The sequence below is a fragment of the Penicillium crustosum genome (assembly GCF_028827405.1).
Source record: "Penicillium crustosum strain IBT 35664 chromosome Unknown utg000001l_segment0_segment0, whole genome shotgun sequence".
Taxonomy (NCBI): Eukaryota; Fungi; Ascomycota; class Eurotiomycetes; order Eurotiales; family Aspergillaceae; genus Penicillium; species Penicillium crustosum.
In genome coordinates, this window is record NW_026623122.1 from 1,246,618 (window position 1) to 1,266,691 (window position 20,074).

The window sequence follows — 20,074 nt, forward strand, 5'->3', positions numbered from 1 at the left end:
AGTGATCCACTACAAAACACATAGTAAATGCGATAAATTACAACTCCATATCTCAACAACGGTAGTCTATATACAGATTGAATGCTTCTTTAGGTAGTTGATTGTCTTTTTACAGAGTTTGAAGAATATATATACCTTGGCGGCACCAAAAAATAGGCTCAAGCAGCCGGGGATATAAGCCACGCTGATATCGTGGGGGTCTAGTTACTTTTCTTATTAAGAAATATCTCTTAAATCAGTCGATCAAGCTTAAATAACTCGTGGGTATCGTTGCTCAATGTAGCCTTACGGTTATAGCCTAGGTGGCAATCAAATCCGCTATAGTATAAACAGGTTAATTATGAGAGGCGGCTATGCTATTAGTTAAAACTAGTGAGGAAACTAGTGCTTGTGACAAAATAGAGGCGTGTGTCTGATGATGTTCGGGACCTCCACTTGGCCACCATTTTCAATAAATACTCTGACCATAGCCTCACTTCATTGACAGAGATGTAAAGGTGTATTGTAGTTGATATTCAGGTAGTTGACTACAGCACCACGTTTGCGAAGTTCGCGAATCAAATCAATCGAATCATCAAATTTACCGTCGATAAATGCAAATAGTAGAGTCTCACTCATCGCATTTTCAAGGTTTACTTCAGCGCCATACTGCAACGGTAAGTCGATCATAGACTCGCGTTCTGGAGATTCAAAGTAACAAGCCATCTTCAATGAACTTTGCCACTCATCCAGCGCAGATCCATATCCATTTGTGTAGGCAGCATAGTGCAGTGAAGGAGACGCCCCATGTTCTAATAAAATCTTGGTAGTCTCAAGATTGCCGCATCTAGTAGCTAACATCAAAGGCGATATCCACGATGGTGAGCTAGTTGTCGCGTTGTTCGGATTGGCCCCATGGTTGAGAAGCAGCTTGATAACTGCCTGGTAATCCCGGGTATCCTCCGACCTCTCTGCTTCTCTCACATCAAACATGGTGTTATCGTTCTCAGGAAGACTTTCATCGCCTGAACTCCAATAATCTTGTATCTCCTTCGGGTGGCATAAAAAGCCGTCTTGTATCACTATCAGATAGCAAGGTAATAACAACCTTTCCCCCTTTTTTTGTGTTTCGGGTCGCTTATTTTTTCTTTTTTAAATAATAGTTTGCGATGGGCTTGTACGATACTGCTGAAATGAGTTTTCCCGGATGGAGAAGTATACATTTTGGTGCCGCGAGTAGTCATAACCAACTGATCAATGCCTCGCCAGTTTTAGACTCTTAAAGTTGAGCCTATATTTAGTACTTTGTTTATTTGACCGCCATCATAAAAGACCTAAGAATTCCTACGAAAATTGCTGTAGGGTTACGGCGAATCTATATATAAACCTGATTGATTGGAAGTAATAAAACACCTGAACAAGTCCGTTTCGCCCAACGAAACCAACTTCTGGAGATGATATGTAACTACCTATCTTTATTACGAGCCCCTAAGTATCTCAAGACAACTTCCAATCATTTTTGATGGTAATGGTGTCAGCATATGCTCCGAGAGTACCTCTGTTTTGATGGGTGCTGTTGGACTCTAGAGAAAATAAAGCCTGGAGTTGGTCTCCTTCGGGCCGCTTGATGTCAATCGGACAGGGTAGATTGTACCTAGGTAGAAAATAAAGCATGTCAACTGGGAGAGCATTGTTGAGGAATTTATAGCATTTCAGCAGGTCTGAGCTACAATTGTCGTGATATTTGGTGGGTACTAATCTCTGTATATTCATCATATCATGTGAAAATATACATTTCATAAGATTCCACATCAAATGAAGCATATTCAAGATCTATAGCTGCAGGTATGAATAATTCTCCTATGCAAATCATCAATCCTGCATACCTCAAGTCTAGCGGTCTAGGCAAATCGGGACAATCGGGACTAAACGCAATAAACGCCAAACGCAGCTTCAGATGAAAAGTCGAAGATGGAGCCAAAACTGAACCATATATTGATATTAAGGGTAAATACACACATTGTTTAGATGAAAATGTAGAAGTAATCGAAATTAGAAATCGAATGAATTTGATAGCGTGGGGTAGAAAAAGGGACCCTTGTTGCCTTAGGCACTCAAACCATCATGTTGACATGAGGCTGAACTGGATCTAATTCTTGTCTCTTCCTCGCACCATCACGATATCATTCACTTTACCCTCATACAGGAAAACCAAATAAGAAAAATCTCCGATACAGTTACGATCGAGGTTGGTGTGAGACCCACCGATCTTAGGACGGCCCAGAAGCCGCTTATCCAATTTGTTTCTCTTTTTCCCAACTTCACATTTCCCCCCGCCCAAAACACACAATCCCAGCACCTATTTTAACCCCCTGGGCTCTGTTTTCTTCGGTCCCTTGTAGAACTTTGACTTAATCAGGGTTCTATCAGCCTTATACTCTTCTTCGCCGTGGGAGTTCTATCCCGCCCGCGCTGAAACTCATCCCCGCCACACCTCCGCGATTCTCTCCCCCATCCCCCATCCCCTCTCGCCCCTTACTCCGAACTTAAAATTCAAACTACATTTCAGCTTCCGCCAAAATGGATCGGGCTATAACGCGCGCCGTGACCGACAAGCAGCCGGTCCCGGAGATCGATTTCACATTGCACACGATGGAGGACAACACGCAGGTGTCGACAATGGAGAGGGTGGTCAAAGGTAATGCCGGAATGGGCTCGGTCGCTTTCGCAATATGTGGGAACCTGATCGCTAACGGTATTTCGTGATCTTAGAGGTGCAAGCGCCCGCTCTCAGCTATCCTCCGGATGATATGTTTTGGTCGCCTGAGGATCCATCCAAACCCAATCTTCAGTACCTCAAGCAACACCTCTACCGTGAAGGTCGTCTTTCAGAAGAACAGGCACTATGGATTATCCACGCTGGTACACAGGTTTTGAAGGCTGAGCCTAATTTGCTCGAAATGGATGCGCCCATTACAGTGTGTGGCGATGTTCACGGCCAGTACTACGATTTGATGAAGCTGTTCGAGGTCGGCGGTGATCCTTCAGAAACAAGGTATCTGTTTTTGGGTGACTATGTGGACCGTGGTTATTTCAGTATTGAGGTAGGTCATCCAAGTCTCCTTAAGTATAGAAGAACTACCCTGACCATTTGTCTCTGTAGTGCGTGCTCTATCTCTGGGCATTGAAGATCTGGTATCCCGATTCACTTTGGTTGTTGCGGGGTAATCACGAATGTCGCCACTTGACGGACTACTTCACCTTCAAGTTGGAGTGCAAGCACAAGTATAGTGAACGGATCTACGAGGCATGCCTGGAATCCTTCTGTGCGCTGCCGCTGGCGGCAGTTATGAACAAACAGTTCCTTTGCATTCACGGTGGTCTCAGCCCCGAGCTGCATACCCTCGAAGACATCAAGGCTGTATGTATATGCCCTACACCCATTTTATAATATTAGCAGAAAGCTTACAAACATAGATTGATCGCTTCCGCGAACCCCCAACCCACGGACTTATGTGCGACATCCTTTGGGCCGATCCTCTGGAGGAATTCGGTCAAGAAAAGACAGGCGATTTCTTCATTCATAACAGTGTCCGTGGTTGCTCCTACTTTTTCTCTTATCCCGCGGCATGTGCGTTTTTGGAGAAGAACAATCTGCTCTCCATTATCAGAGCACACGAGGCTCAGGATGCCGGATATCGCATGTACAGAAAGACGCGAACCACCGGCTTCCCGAGTGTTATGACTATATTCAGTGCTCCTAACTACCTGGATGTTTACAACAACAAGGCGGCTGTCCTCAAATATGAGAATAACGTCATGAACATCCGCCAATTCAACTGCACCCCCCACCCATATTGGCTGCCCAACTTCATGGATGTTTTCACGTGGTCCCTGCCGTTTGTTGGTGAGAAAATCACGGATATGCTTATCGCCATTCTCAACACCTGCTCGAAGGAAGAGTTGGAGGACGAGGCCCCCACACCTGTGTCTCCCACTGAAAGCAAGGATAAAGATCCAATCTCGCCTCCGTCGATGGACCCCGAATCGAGCGAGTTCAAACGACGTGCTATCAAAAACAAAATTCTTGCCATTGGCCGCCTCTCTCGTGTCTTCCAGGTTCTTCGTGAGCAATCCGAGAGTGTCACTGAGCTTAAGACGGCGGCTGGCGGTCGTCTTCCTGCCGGAACCCTCATGCTGGGTGCGGAAGGTATCAAACAGGCTATTCACAACTTCGAAGATGCCCGTAAGGTTGATATCCAAAACGAGCACGTGCCTCCTAGCCACGAAGAAGTTCTCGCAAAGAGCGAGGAGAGTCGTCGTGTGGCCCTGGAGCGGGCTGAGCATGAGGCTGCCAACGATGCTGGACTCGCCACGGTTGCTCGACGGATCAGCATGTAAGTGTTCACTTGACAGACTTTGCGACCAGCCCATTTCACATACTAATTCCAATTGCTAGGTCTGCTGGGTCAGGTCGCCCCCGTTCTCGACAGAGGGATCCTCCCAAGGATGCCTGATCTAACTATGATGTGGCCGAGTTGATATTATGACACGATCTATGCATTTCTTCTTCCTGTCCTCCAGCGCACACGCCTTTTGTCCCGACACGATCGATACGATACCCTATCTATCTGCTTGATCCTTACCCCTCGCCTGGCGATTTAACCTGTGAATCCACAATTCTAGCGATAAATAGGACAGTTCAGTTTAACATGTGTGCTTATTACCCCACGTTTCATAGCAAAATATGCAATTATAGTAAAGAAAATGTTTTATTGATTGTAAATATTGACTTAATGACCAACCTCATTTCAACTCATTTATCCGATAGTTATGTATCATCATCGTCTGAGATGTAGAGAATATGAAGACTATAAAGCCAGTGATGGATGCCAAGCCCCGTTCCCGCGTCCACTTCCGCTCAACCAAGTTCATCCACCAAATGCCATTGCGATAACTACACCCTACAACCCTCGCTTTACCGCGCCTCAATGGCTCCAAGATTGCGCAGCGCGCTCACAAAGAGCCTGTCGCGTCCACTGGATAGTAGCGCCGTCTTTTACTGTCCCTCGTGCGCAATCTGGCGACGAACCTTGTCCACGCGCGCCAACATTAATCGCAGCATCGAGAAGCCCGACACCTCTCGACAGGTCACTAGAGCTCAAAACATTATCACAGCATCGGCTTCCCGAACATTCACCACGTCCTCCATTATCACTGCAAAGAGCGTGCCGCCGCGGTTCAAGGAGCTGCATGCCGCCCTCGAGGAAGTGAAAGATGCCGCCCTGGAACAGGTGAATCTCAGTCGGCTGCAATTTGCACTGCGGGGATTGGAGTCCGAAACGCCTCTTATTAGAGTAGCTGGTGAGTTTGTGGTTATACAGTCGGGCTATTGCTCTCTTCGGCACTGGATCCTCCCCTTCCAAGAAAGCATGGCACTGATTTCTTCTTGATTTGGACCCTAGTTCTTGGATTGAACGATGCGACCTCTGCGCGCAAACTTGTTCGACTACTATTTGCCGACCCATTGGCACCGCGAGAAGGCTGGGAAGACATTCTCGAGTCGTACGATGCCGACTCATCCCGAGGGCTGCTGATCCGGTATGAACAGGTCTTTTGTCTGCGATGTTGATCATCTGTGACCAGTACTGATTTGAAGGATTTATTCTATAGATATGGCGAAATCTCACAATCCATCCCCAATGACCTGCTACCGACAATATCAGTGCCATCGCCTATTCTGAGAGACGGCAACTTAGAGATCCTAGTCAGCACCCTAGGCTCTGAGCCGGACAACCACACCGCTACGTTCCACGCCGACACTTTCCTCGTCCCCACAGTTACCATCCAAACCTCGCACTCCGGTCGGCATAATGTTGTTCGGTATCCCGTACACCACACGATCGTATGCGGACGTGGAGTGGATGGCCTGCTGTCGTACAGCACAATGATCGGTCGATCCGACCTGAAGAACGAGGCCTCTTCAGTGCGCGGCGCCATTGAACTTGCAGTGGCAGACCAAAAATCCACAAACGAGCGACTGTCCCTGGTAGATGTCGACCGTGCTAGCACAGCACTGGATAAATTCCGTGAATCCGTCCACAACGCTTCCGACTACGAACGTGGGTGGAATGGCAGTGGCGTGCAACCTCTCATCGATTGGCTTTCAACCTTCTCCGAGACATCGACTGGAAACGCGTTGAATCCGGCATTGGTCCCTCTAGTGGAGTCCCTTATTGACGCAGCCGACGCTAGTGTAACCGTCAGAGACGCCAAGGCACTCCATGATCAAACCGCCGGTGTAGCCCCTGCAGAGATTCGGTCTAATTTGGACCGGGCCGTGACTACCTGGGCAGAGCGTGCTCACTCCGAGCTCCGCAGCTCCCTCGATGCAGGGCTAGCCAGTCCACGCTGGCGCGGTCTTGCATGGTGGAAACTCTTCTGGCGCGTTGATGATGTGAGCATGATTACATCTGAAATCTTAGAAAGGAAATTCCTTCGTCGGGCGGAGAAGGAGGTCATCTGGACCGTGGGCAAGTACCAGCAGGCCGGCCTGTTGGAAGAGCCTACGCCTTCAATCCCTGACTCCGCGAAGGACTCTGTTATGCCTCCCTGGCCAACCCAGATCCCTGACCTTCGCACTAGGCTCCTTACCAGCACAGTGCCATCCCTTCAAGCCCTCGCACAGAGTCTGGTGCTTTTCAGCGTGTCTACCACGACTCTAACTTCTGCTCTCTCCGCTCTAACCTATGTGGCTATTCCATCAGCCGGCGTGTACGAGTCATGTACCCTTGGCGCCGTGGGTTTGATATACTCTATGCGTCGCCAGCAAAAGAGGTGGGATGTCGCCCGTACTTTCTGGGAGGAGGAGGTCCGTGAGGAGGGACGCACCTCGCTCTTGGAAACTGAAGCTGCTCTTCGCGGTATCGTGCGGGATGGCGGCAAGACTGTTCAGGATCTGTCTGAAAGTCGGGCACGAAAGTCCGTTGCCAGAGCGAGACAGGCTTTGGAGGAGGTGAAGGCGTAGTCTGTGCTGTACAACATCGAACTGTGTACTGTATATGTATTGCCTTTCTCGGATAAACCTTTAGAGCTCTAATCTACTCTTATCTGTATGATATTCGTTATCAATGCCAAGATTTCTCCGAAGTTAGGATCCCATTTAGGAAACTGTTTGCCATTAGACTCATGCATCTCCACCTTTCACGCGCTTGGTTCTCTCGCGGGATACATAATATTTTCTCTTGTTACAGGACGGATTACTCGCCCAAGCACTAACCCGTAAACGAAAATAGAATATCCATGGATGGTTTCTCCAATTCCCATAGCTAGACCACGATTTAAGCACCGACCTTGGGACGAATAAATATATATTTTGTATTGTTAATATAATTTCATATCTCCACAGCACATCTAATAATATAATATAATCCATAAAAGAGTTTATTCTTAGATAGAATACCGAAATGCCGGCGAACTGTTCCGTAGATAATACTAAAAAGCTTCGCTGGTTTCACCATGTATCAAGCGAGGATCTGAGACATTGGAGAACAGGGGGTATTAGATCGGGATATTGCAGGGATGGAAATAATGTCTTAAAACTCTCCTCAAACCTCAAACGGCTATTGTCTGAGCTAGCTTGAACATAGACTCGGTACTCTGTACTGAAGTTGATATGTATATGTTGTATATATATTCGATAGGATGCAATACCACATATCCAACATTGTATACAAAAAAAAACTAGTTTCTATAGTTCATACTATATTTTATATTGCACCTCGCTCTAAGCGTAATTGCAATCTCGGCTGAACACTAAATAGGGGGTATAATTTACGGGTCGTTTCATCTTCTCTTCAGGCCAATCCCCATAGTCACCGTGGGTCACCAAGACCGGGCTAGTGGATTAGTTCAGGAACGCGCCGTTCGTTTCGGCGTCTCAGATATTGACTTGAACACACGGGAAGTCCACTTGGAAAGAATATTCTCTATCTACTCTATTTTTTCCCTCGTGTTCTGGCACCAAATTCGGGATTAGCCAAGGATTGCTCATTTTAATTCTCAGAGAAACACCCAATGGTAATAGTAGGGGTATAGAGGGGTGGCTGATGTTCTAATAGTAATGTGCCCCCCCCAGCCTACCCTAATATCCCAAATATCAAGGGATTGGCCCGCTCATTAAACTCAGGCCCCTCTTCAAGCACTAAGGGGGGGGGATTGACGCCTCATTATTGAGGGTTCACTTGCGTGTGCATTTTTTCTAACTTTTCTGCCTTGAAGTACTTGATCCCCGTGTGCTGCTCCTTAATCTATTCCTTTGCCCCCCTCTTACTTTATCCTGCGTCGCACTCTTTTGCCCTATCTCAGGGTCTGTCACTCGTTCATCCCCTTGTCGCTCATTTACTGTTTTATTCTTTATATTCTTGTTTCCAAACATCCAAGTGAGTACTTTTGGGGCGTTTTTATGAGCGTACTATTGAAAAATAGAGTTGAGGCTGATAAAATGGGCGTATCTTCAGGGATTCGCAACGGAAATCGTCCAAATCGCCTTTGTTTACTGACGTCAGGAGAAACGCGCTTGATCGGTAAGTCCGCATACCTCGTTACCTTTTTCTTTTCTTTTTCTCGATCCCCGGGAAGTGGTACGCTCAGCCCACAAGCAAGGGATCATTCTTTTACCCTTTATAGAAAGGGGAATTGATATAAGAGGGGATGACGATTGGCTTGGAATCTTTAATCTGCGACATGGAGTGCCTAATGCCTTGAATCTATGCTAACATATTGTTTAGTATATACATCTCTCGCACTCATTTCTCCACGCCTAACCGGTTGACTCGGTACTTCTGGCGAGTCTGTCGTTTACAATTGTTTCCCTGAGATCATTCATTCTTTATTTTTATCCAATCACCGAGCTCGTGGACGCGGCTCAACCACAACAACATGCAGGACATTCGACTGACAGCCATTGCGATGGCCTGCTTGGCGCTCTTCCCAAGCTATACGACTGCTTTCTGGCGTCTTCCCTGCCGTGGAAGATCTGGTCTCGCCCGTATCGACCCCATTGTGGAGCCTGGCGAGGTCTCAGGCCACGTTCACGCAGTCCATGGAGGTGGAAGTAAGCGCGCATTTTCCTAAAGCTTAGATCTTCAACCTACGGATGTGCTGACCTATGGTCAGGCTTTGGCATGAGTTCGGAACCGGCCTCGCTCCTCAACAGTGATTGCACCTCGTGCGCAGTGACCCAGGACAAGTCTGCTTACTGGGCTCCCGCTTTGTACTTCATGCACACCAACGGCAGTGCCCAGGTAGTTGAGGAGGTTGGAGGCATGCTTGCGTGAGTTTGATTTGGCTCTCGTGGTGGCGCTCTACTAACAGCGCTCGATCAGCTACTACCTTCTGTATGGGCAGAACATCACTGCCTTCCCAGAGAACTTCCGCATGCTGGCAGGCGACCCCTTCCAGCGCAATTTCACCTGGCCAGTTCCCGACCCTCCCAAGTCCGAGTGGAGCGGTGATCAGGCTTCCCAAGCCGCTTTGCGCCAGAAGGCCCTTGGTTTCAACTGCCTGAACTACCAGACAACTGCCGAGGACTCCCTCCACCGTCATTTCTTGCCCAACAAGACCTACCTTGATGAGCACTGTACCGATGGAGTCCGCTTCGAGTTGATGTTCCCATCCTGCTGGAATGGTAAGGATTCCGACTCCGACGACCACAAATCCCACGTCGCATACCCATCCCTTGTTATGGATGGTACTTGCCCCGAGGGTTTCGAAACTCGCCTGGTATCACTCTTCTACGAGACTATTTGGGACACCTACGCATTCAAGGACGTCGATGGATATTTCGCACTTGCCAACGGTGACCCTACTGGATACGGATACCACGGTGATTTCATGCAGGCCTGGGATTCGGGTGTGCTACAGGAGGCCATTGAAACTTGCACAAGCGAGACAGGTATCGTTGACGACTGCGCAATCTTCGATATCCAGTCGGAAGATGAACAGCGTCAATGTCAGTTCCCCGTCCCTTCCGTCATCAAAAACGAAAACTGTGAAATGCACGACGACGGGTTGCCTGGCGGTATGCCTATCGAGTGGGGTCCTGAGCGTGCCTCGATGAAATCCGGAGCTACCACTACATCCACCGGCAATATCATTTCGCTTCCCACCATTTCCGTTGGTGGCATCTCGATTGATCCCAACACTCTGCTTGACAACGTTTTCCACGCGACCAGCACTGCGGAACCCACTACCACTTCTTTCACTTCCACTTCGACTCCTTCGCCAACCCCGACCACCGTCACATCTACTATTGTCGATCCTCTCACCGAAGAGATCATCTATGTTCAACGCGAAGTTGTCGTCCTCTGTGATGGAAACGGTGACACTTACTCGACTAGCACTGGCGTCGCACGTACTGTCTCCTCTACCATCACCACCATCATGGAAACCTCTACCGCTGTTTCCTACGTGAAGAAGGATACTGTCCCGGAACCTGTGGAGCCGAAGGAGGCTGCTGGCCATGCCCGCAGACATCTTCACCACCGCCACGGTCACGCGCACAACTAGGCTTAAGAACCTCCGTTGTGGGCGTTAGGAACCCAATGCGCGAAGTACGCAGCGCGTCGTTCTCTTTTCTGTCGCCTTGGCCGAGAGGATACACCCCATGCTTCTACACTAAGTTAGACCTTGAACTTGCTGGACTTGTACCCTGGGAGCTTTGATTCATGTACATTTATTTTATTCTGATTGTTGGACATCCTCCAGTCAGTCAAGGAGGGTGTACATTGACCATACTGTCGTTCTCGTGTTCAAATTTTTAAATAGTCCTGGCTGGTACACAATTCAACCGCATTGGTGGACAATAACCAGGTCTATGTAAAACATACAAGCCTTACTAGTTGCCTGCATTCCATCCCCTGTTCGCCACTTTGGTTATCTCCAGCCTCAGCAATGTACTGTGAAACATAGGTCTCAGTCGAACTCCACTCGCATATTAAACCGTTCTCCAATGTTTCATTTCACCTCGACCTCTCAACAGATGTCTCATCATCTCCTGACAAAGCAAAGATCAACCTCCACCGTCCAGCAGGCAACGGCCATGCTGTACATATTCCGTGCGACAATCCTGTGGGACATAGTGAGGCCCGACAACATCGGCAAGACCATCAATTCCAAGACAGAACAACACGAATGGCCTAGAAGGTGACAATGTACGAGAAAATTTACAATTCTCATTACCACTGAGAACCATCTAGCCCCTTCAACCACAGACATGTCAACTCAGCGTTGCAACGATCCCGAATGTCTTGTGTCGGTCAGCGTATCTCCCTCGAGCCAGCTGTCTGTGTAGCACACTTAAATTGCGCAACATGGAAATGACTTCTCTCTCCAGTGCGGTCAGTTCAAGACCCTGTTTTACTTAGCCAGTAAAGTGACATCGCTAGCCACTGACCCTGTTACCACGAAAACGTTTTCTGTGTCATGGACTTCCCGAATAGGATTCCTTGCCTTGTTGACGAGGGGTAAGCTGCTATTTTTATAAGTGTATGGCCAAACACACAGCCGAAGCATTTGGAGATAGTGTTCGCGGTCCAATTACCGCTATCTATCAATGGGTTGCATGCAGTGGCGAGGTAGTATGAGCTGAACTTCGCTGTCTCTGATGCCCCAGCAAGTCTATCAGCCCACTGTTACTTTATCGTGGTAGCTTTGATCAGCCAAGCCGAGTGAGCTCCGAATCTCGAGAAGAGCCCAAATTGGGCTGTCCTGCTGGATCCACGCAAATATAAAACAAGATCCAGCACTGGGCTCCGAAGAGAAAGTTCTTCCTGGCTCAGTTACAGCAACTGCGTATTCTCCTATTACAATTTTTATATCTACTTCTTCTATGCCTGTCTAATGGACTTTGAGACTATCATGATAAAACCCCTCCATCTAGTCTGTCTCTTTTTCGCGTTCTTCTTCACAGCCGCAATGGCTATTCCTCAACAAACCACCTCGATCACCATAGCCGCAGCTCCGGCAGTGATCACCCAAAGCCCCGAGCTCTGGTGCCCCAATGGACAAACTGCCATCTACACGACAGACTGTACATTGGGAACCCCAGTTTCGTACTGCTTCAGCCAAGAGCCTCCGATCGAGTGCTCACAGGGCTTCTTCCCATCAGTTTGGCATCCTGATCATTGTATGGAAGAATCGAGTTGTTTCCCGCTTAGCGAACCCTGGATTACCACCGAGTGCTCGAATGGGGCTGTTCCGTATTCGACGTCGACTATATATGAGGGTACCTTGGCGGGAGGAGAATCAACTGTTATTAGGGGTGAGTTTCTTGCTTCTTTCATATTTTCGTTCCAATGCCATATTTTATGAGCCGAAGGTCGAGCACCGAGGCTAACTTGAATGTCCTCTCTTCTTGTAGCTGTCTCTTGCTCCTGTCCTGTATACCAATGGTATAGCATGACCCTACTCCCAGGCTCGTCGAACTATGACACCTTCTGTATGCCGCACAGCTCTTGTCCGCGGGGTATGACGACCTCGGTCTCGGTCAATGAGTACTGTGCCACTCAGCCAGTGGGCATTTGCTCGGATATACCTCTGCAAACCAACCTTTGTCAATGTGCCGATGCGGAACAGACTCCTGTCTATCCTGACTGGCCTGGTGCTAATCCAACTGGGTGCGAGTTGATATACTGAAAGTGGGGGATTGAGAGAAATAAGTAATGTGGAGTAAACACAATTCAATTGTTCAATTGTAAGGTCATTGTCACCACATATTGCATCACAATTCTTAATCAAACGCGAATTCGAGATGTTTCGAATATCATTAGCCTAAACCAGCCACTGCCCCAGTTTTCCCAGCCCACAGTAGGTCCAAGCGAGTGTTCGGCGTCCCAATCGGGTAATTACCGTCTTTTAACCCCGCATCGGCCCGTGTCTATAAAGCGATGTCTCCCCAATCTTCAAATCATTCCTCAAATTCATCTTTTAACAAAAACTCACAATGTCTGACGCTCTTCCTGAAATGCAGTACCGGTTCCTCGGTAGGACCGGATTGAAAGTCTCAGTTATTTCGCTGGGTAGCTGGCTCACATACGGCGGACACGTCGGGAATGGTATGACCATCTCCACCAATGCAATTGATCGAATCTAACAGACAACAGAAACTGCCCTTGAATGCATGAAAGTAGCCTACGATGCCGGCGTCAACTTCTTCGATACCGCCGAAGTATACTCCGGCGGACAATCAGAGATTGTTCTCGGAGAGGCAATCAAGAAATTCGGCTGGAAGCAAAACGACCTCGTCATTTCCACCAAGGTACCTAACAAGCGCAATTTCCCATCCACTTTCCAATTGCTTGTCCGTTAACCCATCTTTTAGATCTACTGGGGCCGAGCCAACAGCGCCAACCCCGATAAACCCCTCAACAACAACGGTCTCTCCCGCAAGCACATCATCGAGGGCATGAACCTCTCCCTGAAACGACTAGACCTACCATACGTAGACATCGTGTACGCACATCGCGCAGACCGTGACACACCCATGGAAGAGGTCGTCCGGGGCTTCAACTACCTCATCGACAACGGCAAAGCCTTCTACTGGGGCACGTCGGAGTGGACCGCGAGCGAGATCGCAGACGCCTGGCGCATCGCCGACAGACTCGGTCTCATCGGACCTGTCGTCGAACAGCCGCAGTATAACCTCCTCGCGCGCGAGCGAGTAGAGAAGGAGTACCGCTGGCTGTACGAGGCGCACGGGCTCGGTCTGACGGTGTTCTCGCCGTTGAAGGGTGGTGTCTTGACGGGCAAGTATAATGATGTTTCTGCGCCTCCGGCTGGGTCACGGTTGGCGGAGTCTGAGGATAGATATATACAGGGGTTGCGCAAGACGGTTGGGGATGAGAATTGGCAGCGACAGCTGGGTCAGGTTGCGGCGTTGAAGCCTGTTGCTGAGGAACTTGGGGTTTCGACGGCGCAGTTGGCGCTTGCGTGGATTTTGAAGAATCCTAATATCTCGTCTATGATTACGGGTGCGTCGAAACCGCAGCAGGTGCTTGATAATATTCGGGCTTTGGACGTGGTGGAGAAGTTGACGGATGAGGTTATTGAGAAGATTGAGGTTGCTGTTGGGAATAAGCCTGCTGTTGAGGCTAGGCGGTTTTAGATTATAGATGATAGAGGTTCTAGGATTAGAGCCGAAAAACAATCTTACTGTTTATCTTCCAAAACTCAATAGCTTGATAATGTACATAGCAAAGAGGTTGTCTGAATTATATCTGTCTTTCATCCCATGTATGTAGCTCACCGGGATCTATAGACGTTGTTCTGCGGGTTATTAAACGAAAGAAATGAACTCTGGATCTCCTTCATGAAGAATCCATTGACGGGCTGGTCTTTTGGGCCTTGTCCAAATGTAATTCATGCCTGGTGAACCGGCCAGACATATGCAAGATCTCTGCCTCACCTCTTCCTCCATTTACCATCCAACAGTGACAGAATAGCTGCCATCAGAGTGGCTGTGTGTCTCAAACTGAGATTCACCAACACAGTCACCGTACTCATAAGGCTCACTCAGAGATCCAGTGTAACCCTTGGAGATAGGCGCGCCGAAAATAACCGACTGCTTGGGCACATCAGAGCAGACATGCTCCTTCTTACCATCGTTCCATTTATACAACTCAACAAAGCCCATCTGGGAGCTCTGAATACCCTTCGAACCAGCGGGGAGAGTGTAAGAACCGATCTGAGTGCTATTTCCCTTGACAACATCAACCAGAGTACCAACCCACTTGGTTCCCTCGGTGTTCTTGATATGCAGCTGATATTGATGATCGTAGGAGCTGACAATATTAACAGCACAGCTCACACCGGGACCGCCGTCGGCACCGTCGGAGCAGTTGGGATCGTCGGAGGTGGTGCCTTCATTGAAGCTGGAGAAGACTCCGTGGATGACGGGAAGGCCGTGGTCGTTTACACTGGGCTGCAGACCGGTGTAGCCGACGTTGTCTTGGTTGACGAAGCCGAATTGCTGCGCGAAGTAGAAGCCGCCTTCGTGGGGTGCACCGGAGATGTCCATTGGGAAGAAGATCTCACTCAAGCCTGCATCGGTCACGTTCTCGACGGACCATCCGAGGCCGACCATACCGCCGCCCTGGGCTGCGGCAGATTGGAGGAATGGGAGGGCGAAGAGGAGGGATTGGGAGAACTTCATGTTGATGGTTTGAGAGGATTGATTGTGTGGAATAACATCTTCAGTCGAGTTGTTCAAGGTCCTTTATATGGACTTTACGGGGTATGTTACATTTCAAATTGATATATACAAAACACTGAAGCGTTTATTTCAAATGATGATCTGCAAACTTTGCTCGTTCCGATGTCTCCGTTCGTGGGGTACTATGTGCACGTCCAACACCGTTTGAGTGGCAATTTAATCTATTGAGCGTCTTTTCCCAGTGACCTATATAGAGCTCATAATAAATTTATCCACAATGTCAGAGCATTTCAAATCTACATGTTGTTTGCAGACCGAATATCAACTGATGTCTATCGTTAAGAATTTTGGTAAATTTTCTATACAATGGAGGCATCTGAAAGAAAAAGATTTCAATTCTAAGCAGATACACGTCATTATGGGGTATTACAAGGTTCATCACTCAATAAAACTTCTATTTAATTTAGATAGTTAATCTAAATGAGACTAGATCGCGCTAAAGGTCGTATAAAACCCCTCGGCATCGGCATTTAAATTGTGGGTACACTGTAAGGGACACCGTGCGGAGATCAAACGGCACGCCAAGATTCGCTTATATGTGTAGCGCGAACTGAAACTAGTGATATTCAGGGACTTGCCACTTTTGGACTACTCGCATGGAGATATATACGTTTCCGGCTATAAGGATATATTGTAGACATGGGGAGCTACTCCATCTGGAATTTGAAGGTGTAGATCTGGACATTCACCCCCTGCTCGTAGGTGTACCTGCATACTATATAGTTCATACAGGGGCATCGGAAGGGCTAGTACTTTGTAAAATGGCCTACCGTACATACACGCATGGGATTTATATCAGATTGAAGAATTTCCAAATTTTCTTCCCTGTGAACCATCAAGGTCCATGTAGTGACTCCGAACAATGGATTCGTCTAAACAACCTTCCAATATTGGAAGGAACCCTGTAGCATCCCCATTTGCCTCAGATGACCAGTTTTATGGAGCGGGTCTGTGGGATTTTCCTTTTGTCCGTTTCAAGGACATGGCTCTTTCCAAAATCCTGTTTCGTTTTCGCTGTCATTATTCAATTTTTTATATATGGGTTTGGATCTATGGGTTTACGGGCTATAAGAATGGACTGATTCCGCGCTCTTTATGATTAGCATCTGTATACCCTCTGGGATACATTATATTCATTTCATTACCTGTTTATCCTTTTTTTAAAAATAAAAAAAAAGGACGAGGAGGATTCCCAGCAGTACATCGCCAAGATGACCATCAGACCGCGAACTATGGTTCCAAGGGGGATCGAACTCAGGCCTGTGTCTCATTAAGATGACAACCTTGCAAGTTTGACATTGCTCTTAACTATTGCACTATCCGGGTTATTGTGTGGCATAACCTTAACTTTATATAAATCCCCCTCGGCCCCACTATACTAGGTGACTTGCGTCAATGGCCCACATCCTAGGTATCTATATCTATACTTGGCATTTCCTCTTTCCGATAGTATATTTTAATATACAAAAAAAGAGGGAGAGAAACAAGAAAAACAAAGACAGAAAGATGAGGGATTCCCAGAGAGATATCCAATGGTACATGACCCACAGCAAGCAAGCGTAAGAATTCCTCTCTGAGCTTTGTTAATTATGAATACTTCAATACTAAATTCTACTTCAGTTCTAGATAACTAGGACTTGCTTGGTTTCACCATAAGAGCTACTTATCCCGAACACCACGTAAAGGTGCAAGCCTTGTTCAGGTGCTGCACACAGGACCCGTGCAGCTGGGTAGAGAAAGGCAGGGAAGAGGACGTGGTTATGGTCCTTAGCTCCCAATGTCAATGGAGAACCCAGAGAAGTACAGTCTGTATCCACAGAGGTGAGGTGGTTAGGGCTCAATCGGTTCCCAAGGGGAGTGCCCCGAAGGGTTTCCCTGGAGCTCCATTCAGGCCCATCCGCCAGACATGCTTCGTGCCATTGAACTAGGACCGAGACCCTAGCGCAGTTTCAGCCTTAACTGGACCGCGTCAAAGATCACCAGTGCCCTTAGGTTACCCTCCGGGCAACAGGACCACGATGTGCAATGAGGGGCTGGAGACGGGGGGTGGTGGGGAAGAGGGAGGGTTAGGGAAGGAAGAAAGAAGAAGAAGAAGAAGAAGAAGAAGAAGAAGAAGAAGAAGAAGAAGAAGAAGAAGAAGAAGAGAGAGAAATGGGGGAGGAGGGGGGTATCCATATTTTCCCAATGGCTCAAGGCAGACGGGGAGACTGGGGTGGGTGACTGGGGTGGGCGACGAGTTGTCCAAAAAGGGAAGGCACCTGGTTTGGGAAGGTACCCAGATATTCAGGTGTCTAACAGACGGGGCTTGTAACAGTCACTGTACATTGTTATCATCATATCCTTTGAGCCAGATGAATGATAAGCTGGCACAAGAAGTTAAGTTACTGTACCTAGTTTAGTCCTCTTAGCGTTTCATAACGAGGAAGACCCAGGCGCCATACGTCTGGCAGCTCGGTTGCAAACTCGAACTGTTTGTTTTTATCTGCAACCCTGGCTGTTGTCTCTGAGTCTACTTGGCTGTATCCCAGAAAATTGGGGGAGTTGTGTAAAGCCACTTCTTTTTTGGCCGGATCGAGGGCAAAGAGTTTAGGCAGGGCATGCTTCAGGTCTGATATTACATTTTTTTTGGAACATCACGATTCGTGATATACAGGAACCCAATACAGGTAAGGGTGACTTGGCGAGAGGTAGGTCGATAAGCGATTCGAAGTTGGATGTCATTTTAGGTCCAGTTAGTGGCAAGTCAATGGGGTTTAGGGATTCAAGTTATGTCGGCAGATAGAGCCATGGCGTGAGACTTAGCAATTCACTTTTATATATTTCTACCCCACGTTTCTAGGGGGTAAATCATGAAAGTTGAAATTGATTTGCCTGACCTGTCTCAAATATCTAAACACACTTTCCACCATCCACCACCATCTCAGTGCCGTTGATGAAACGAGCCTCATCACTGGCCAGGTACAGGCACATGTTGGCGATATCATCCACATCGGTAAGCCGACCTAGTGGCACATTTCCAATAAATTTCGCTCGGTTTTCCGGGGTATCTTCCATACCGGTGAACGTGGAAAAGAGTCCAGTACCAGAAAGGAGAGGAGCGACAGTGTTGAATCGGATATTGTGGGGGCCATACTCCGCGGCGAGACCTTTGGTGGCCTATATTGGTAGATTGTTAGCAATTTATTATTCCTTCGCTGTCCAAGAATTCACTCACATTAGTGACTGCCCCCTTGGTGGCATTATACCAAACCAACCCAGGCCGTGGTCGACTCGCTCCCGTGGAGGAGATGTTGATCACCGATCCACCCTGGCCTTGCTCGATGAGACGCGGCGTCAAGGTCTTTGTAGCGAGATAAATGCTCTTCACGTTGACCTTGAACACGCGTTCCCACTCTTCTTCTGTAACCTCTGCTGTAGGCTGAAATAAAGGGATTAGCGAAGTCTCATAATATACAATATTTCAACCCACCTTGTTGCGATAGCTAGTACCCGCGTTATTCACTAGCACATCCACTCGCCCAAACTTGGAGAATGCCAAGTCCAACACTGTCTTCCAGTCTGCTTCTTGTGTGACATCTTGGCGCTGAAATATGAGGTTGGAAGGATTCTGCGCGGCGACTTTCTCGCCGCCATCGACGTTGACATCGGTAACGATTACTTTGGCGCCCTCTTCGCCGAATCGGCGAGCGATAGCTGCACCAAATCCATTGCCTCCTCCTATAAGGAGAGGTATTAGTCTCCGCAATGGAATGGGGTAATATAACAATCTTACCGGTGACGATGGCAACTTTGCCTTGGAGTCTTGAACCTTGGGACATCTTGACGAAGTTTAGTAAGATAGTTTGAGAGTAGAAGTCACAATAGAAAAACAAATTCCTTTATAAAGAAGTTTTAAGTAGCCGAAGAGGGGTTTCGGTAGATCGGAGTGAAATCCGTTCCCCGCATTAGTCTAAGTGCACCAGTATATCTTCTTAGAGGGGAAATACCGTATTCGACAGCCTAACCCGTTAGGGCAGGCTATCAATGAGGAAAAAGCAAGGGGGGTGATCATTGCCTAGCTATGGATTATGTATTATTCCTTTGAAATTTATTTTAGTATTTCTTATTATCTTAACTTATTATCATGATTTTACAGGTTCTCTTCGGATTCCTAGGCTTTTCGGCCATTGGTTCAGCCAATGCCAATGCCAATGCCTGCTATGGTTCCAATGTGATCTCAACACCTTCAGTGGACTATCGCCCTGTGCCATGGGGTACCCCAAGTGTCCATTTTTCGTCCCTAAATGGCACGCTGACTACGTGCTGTGACTCTCTGGACGAGATCCGCACCGCGCTCGATGTTATCGACGATCAAATAATCGATCTTCTAAACCAGCGGTTTGTACCCCGACCCCCCCAATAGATCAAGAGCCCTGGGATCTTTAGTTCTGTCATTGACATTAACACCCTCACTCATATAGAGCCGCATACGTCCGCGAGGCAACTCGTTTCAAATCTACCCGGGCTTCTGTGAACGTTCCCTCGCGCAATGAGGCCGTCATCAGACAGGCAGAGCAGCAGGCTGTGCATATTGGAGTGCCAGTGACAATTGCCCGGGCGGCCATGGGCGCTATTCTGAATTCCAGTGTGCCTTTTGAAGAGTGCATTGTAAGTGGGCTTGTATGCCCAATTAGACCCGAAACTGATCTTTTGTTGTAGTTCGATGCCTATGATCAGTAGTTCAGATACACAAATGGTCACAACGTTGGGGGTTTAGCTCCCAATAAGGAAGTTTGTTATGATATGTTGGGTTAGGGGAGGACTATGATGAATCCTTCGAGTCTC

At 47.9% G+C, this 20,074-nt stretch overlaps 10 protein-coding genes across 10 annotated transcripts; 7 read left to right on the plus strand and 3 right to left on the minus strand.

Annotated features, from left to right (window-relative positions):
• Positions 1–477: 477 nt before the first annotated feature.
• On the minus strand, positions 478–972 carry N7487_000477 (ankyrin repeat domain-containing protein; the record flags this gene model as incomplete). Its single annotated transcript, XM_056868225.1, has 1 exon — positions 478–972. The coding sequence occupies one exon, from the start codon at positions 970–972 to the stop codon at positions 478–480; it is 495 nt and encodes a 164-aa protein (XP_056733009.1).
• A 1,587-nt stretch (positions 973–2,559) lies between these two features.
• Positions 2,560–4,496, plus strand: N7487_000478 (serine/threonine-protein phosphatase 2B catalytic subunit; the record flags this gene model as incomplete). Its single annotated transcript, XM_056868226.1, has 5 exons — positions 2,560–2,677; positions 2,752–3,083; positions 3,143–3,400; positions 3,457–4,376; positions 4,439–4,496. The coding sequence occupies 5 exons, from the start codon at positions 2,560–2,562 to the stop codon at positions 4,494–4,496; spliced, it is 1,686 nt and encodes a 561-aa protein (XP_056733010.1).
• A 372-nt stretch (positions 4,497–4,868) lies between these two features.
• On the plus strand, positions 4,869–7,006 carry N7487_000479 (uncharacterized protein; the record flags this gene model as incomplete). Its single annotated transcript, XM_056868227.1, has 3 exons — positions 4,869–5,343; positions 5,445–5,580; positions 5,653–7,006. 3 exons carry the CDS (start codon positions 4,869–4,871, stop codon positions 7,004–7,006), a joined length of 1,965 nt encoding a protein of 654 aa, XP_056733011.1.
• Positions 7,007–8,499: 1,493 nt separating this feature from the next.
• Positions 8,500–8,856, plus strand: N7487_000480 (uncharacterized protein; the record flags this gene model as incomplete). The annotated part of the gene is made up of 2 exons (XM_056868228.1): positions 8,500–8,564; positions 8,769–8,856. Coding segments are annotated over 2 exons (153 nt in total), but the record flags the coding sequence as incomplete, so codon positions are not given.
• Positions 8,857–8,919: 63 nt separating this feature from the next.
• Positions 8,920–10,548, plus strand: N7487_000481 (DUF1996 domain-containing protein; the record flags this gene model as incomplete). The annotated part of the gene is made up of 3 exons (XM_056868229.1): positions 8,920–9,094; positions 9,157–9,313; positions 9,366–10,548. The coding sequence occupies 3 exons, from the start codon at positions 8,920–8,922 to the stop codon at positions 10,546–10,548; spliced, it is 1,515 nt and encodes a 504-aa protein (XP_056733013.1).
• Positions 10,549–11,880: 1,332 nt separating this feature from the next.
• On the plus strand, positions 11,881–12,675 carry N7487_000482 (uncharacterized protein; the record flags this gene model as incomplete). Its single annotated transcript, XM_056868230.1, has 2 exons — positions 11,881–12,301; positions 12,401–12,675. 2 exons carry the CDS (start codon positions 11,881–11,883, stop codon positions 12,673–12,675), a joined length of 696 nt encoding a protein of 231 aa, XP_056733014.1.
• Positions 12,676–12,982: 307 nt separating this feature from the next.
• N7487_000483 (uncharacterized protein) lies at positions 12,983–14,143 on the plus strand (the record flags this gene model as incomplete). Its single annotated transcript, XM_056868231.1, has 3 exons — positions 12,983–13,094; positions 13,143–13,297; positions 13,361–14,143. The coding sequence occupies 3 exons, from the start codon at positions 12,983–12,985 to the stop codon at positions 14,141–14,143; spliced, it is 1,050 nt and encodes a 349-aa protein (XP_056733015.1).
• Positions 14,144–14,455: 312 nt separating this feature from the next.
• Positions 14,456–15,190, minus strand: N7487_000484 (uncharacterized protein; the record flags this gene model as incomplete). The annotated part of the gene is made up of 1 exon (XM_056868232.1): positions 14,456–15,190. One exon carries the CDS (start codon positions 15,188–15,190, stop codon positions 14,456–14,458), a length of 735 nt encoding a protein of 244 aa, XP_056733016.1.
• Positions 15,191–18,139: 2,949 nt separating this feature from the next.
• Positions 18,140–19,068, minus strand: N7487_000485 (SDR family oxidoreductase; the record flags this gene model as incomplete). Its single annotated transcript, XM_056868233.1, has 4 exons — positions 18,140–18,406; positions 18,465–18,668; positions 18,720–18,967; positions 19,023–19,068. The coding sequence occupies 4 exons, from the start codon at positions 19,066–19,068 to the stop codon at positions 18,140–18,142; spliced, it is 765 nt and encodes a 254-aa protein (XP_056733017.1).
• Positions 19,069–19,373: 305 nt separating this feature from the next.
• N7487_000486 (chorismate mutase) lies at positions 19,374–19,969 on the plus strand (the record flags this gene model as incomplete). The annotated part of the gene is made up of 3 exons (XM_056868234.1): positions 19,374–19,627; positions 19,711–19,897; positions 19,949–19,969. 3 exons carry the CDS (start codon positions 19,374–19,376, stop codon positions 19,967–19,969), a joined length of 462 nt encoding a protein of 153 aa, XP_056733018.1.
• Between the last annotated feature and the right edge of the window lie 105 nt (positions 19,970–20,074).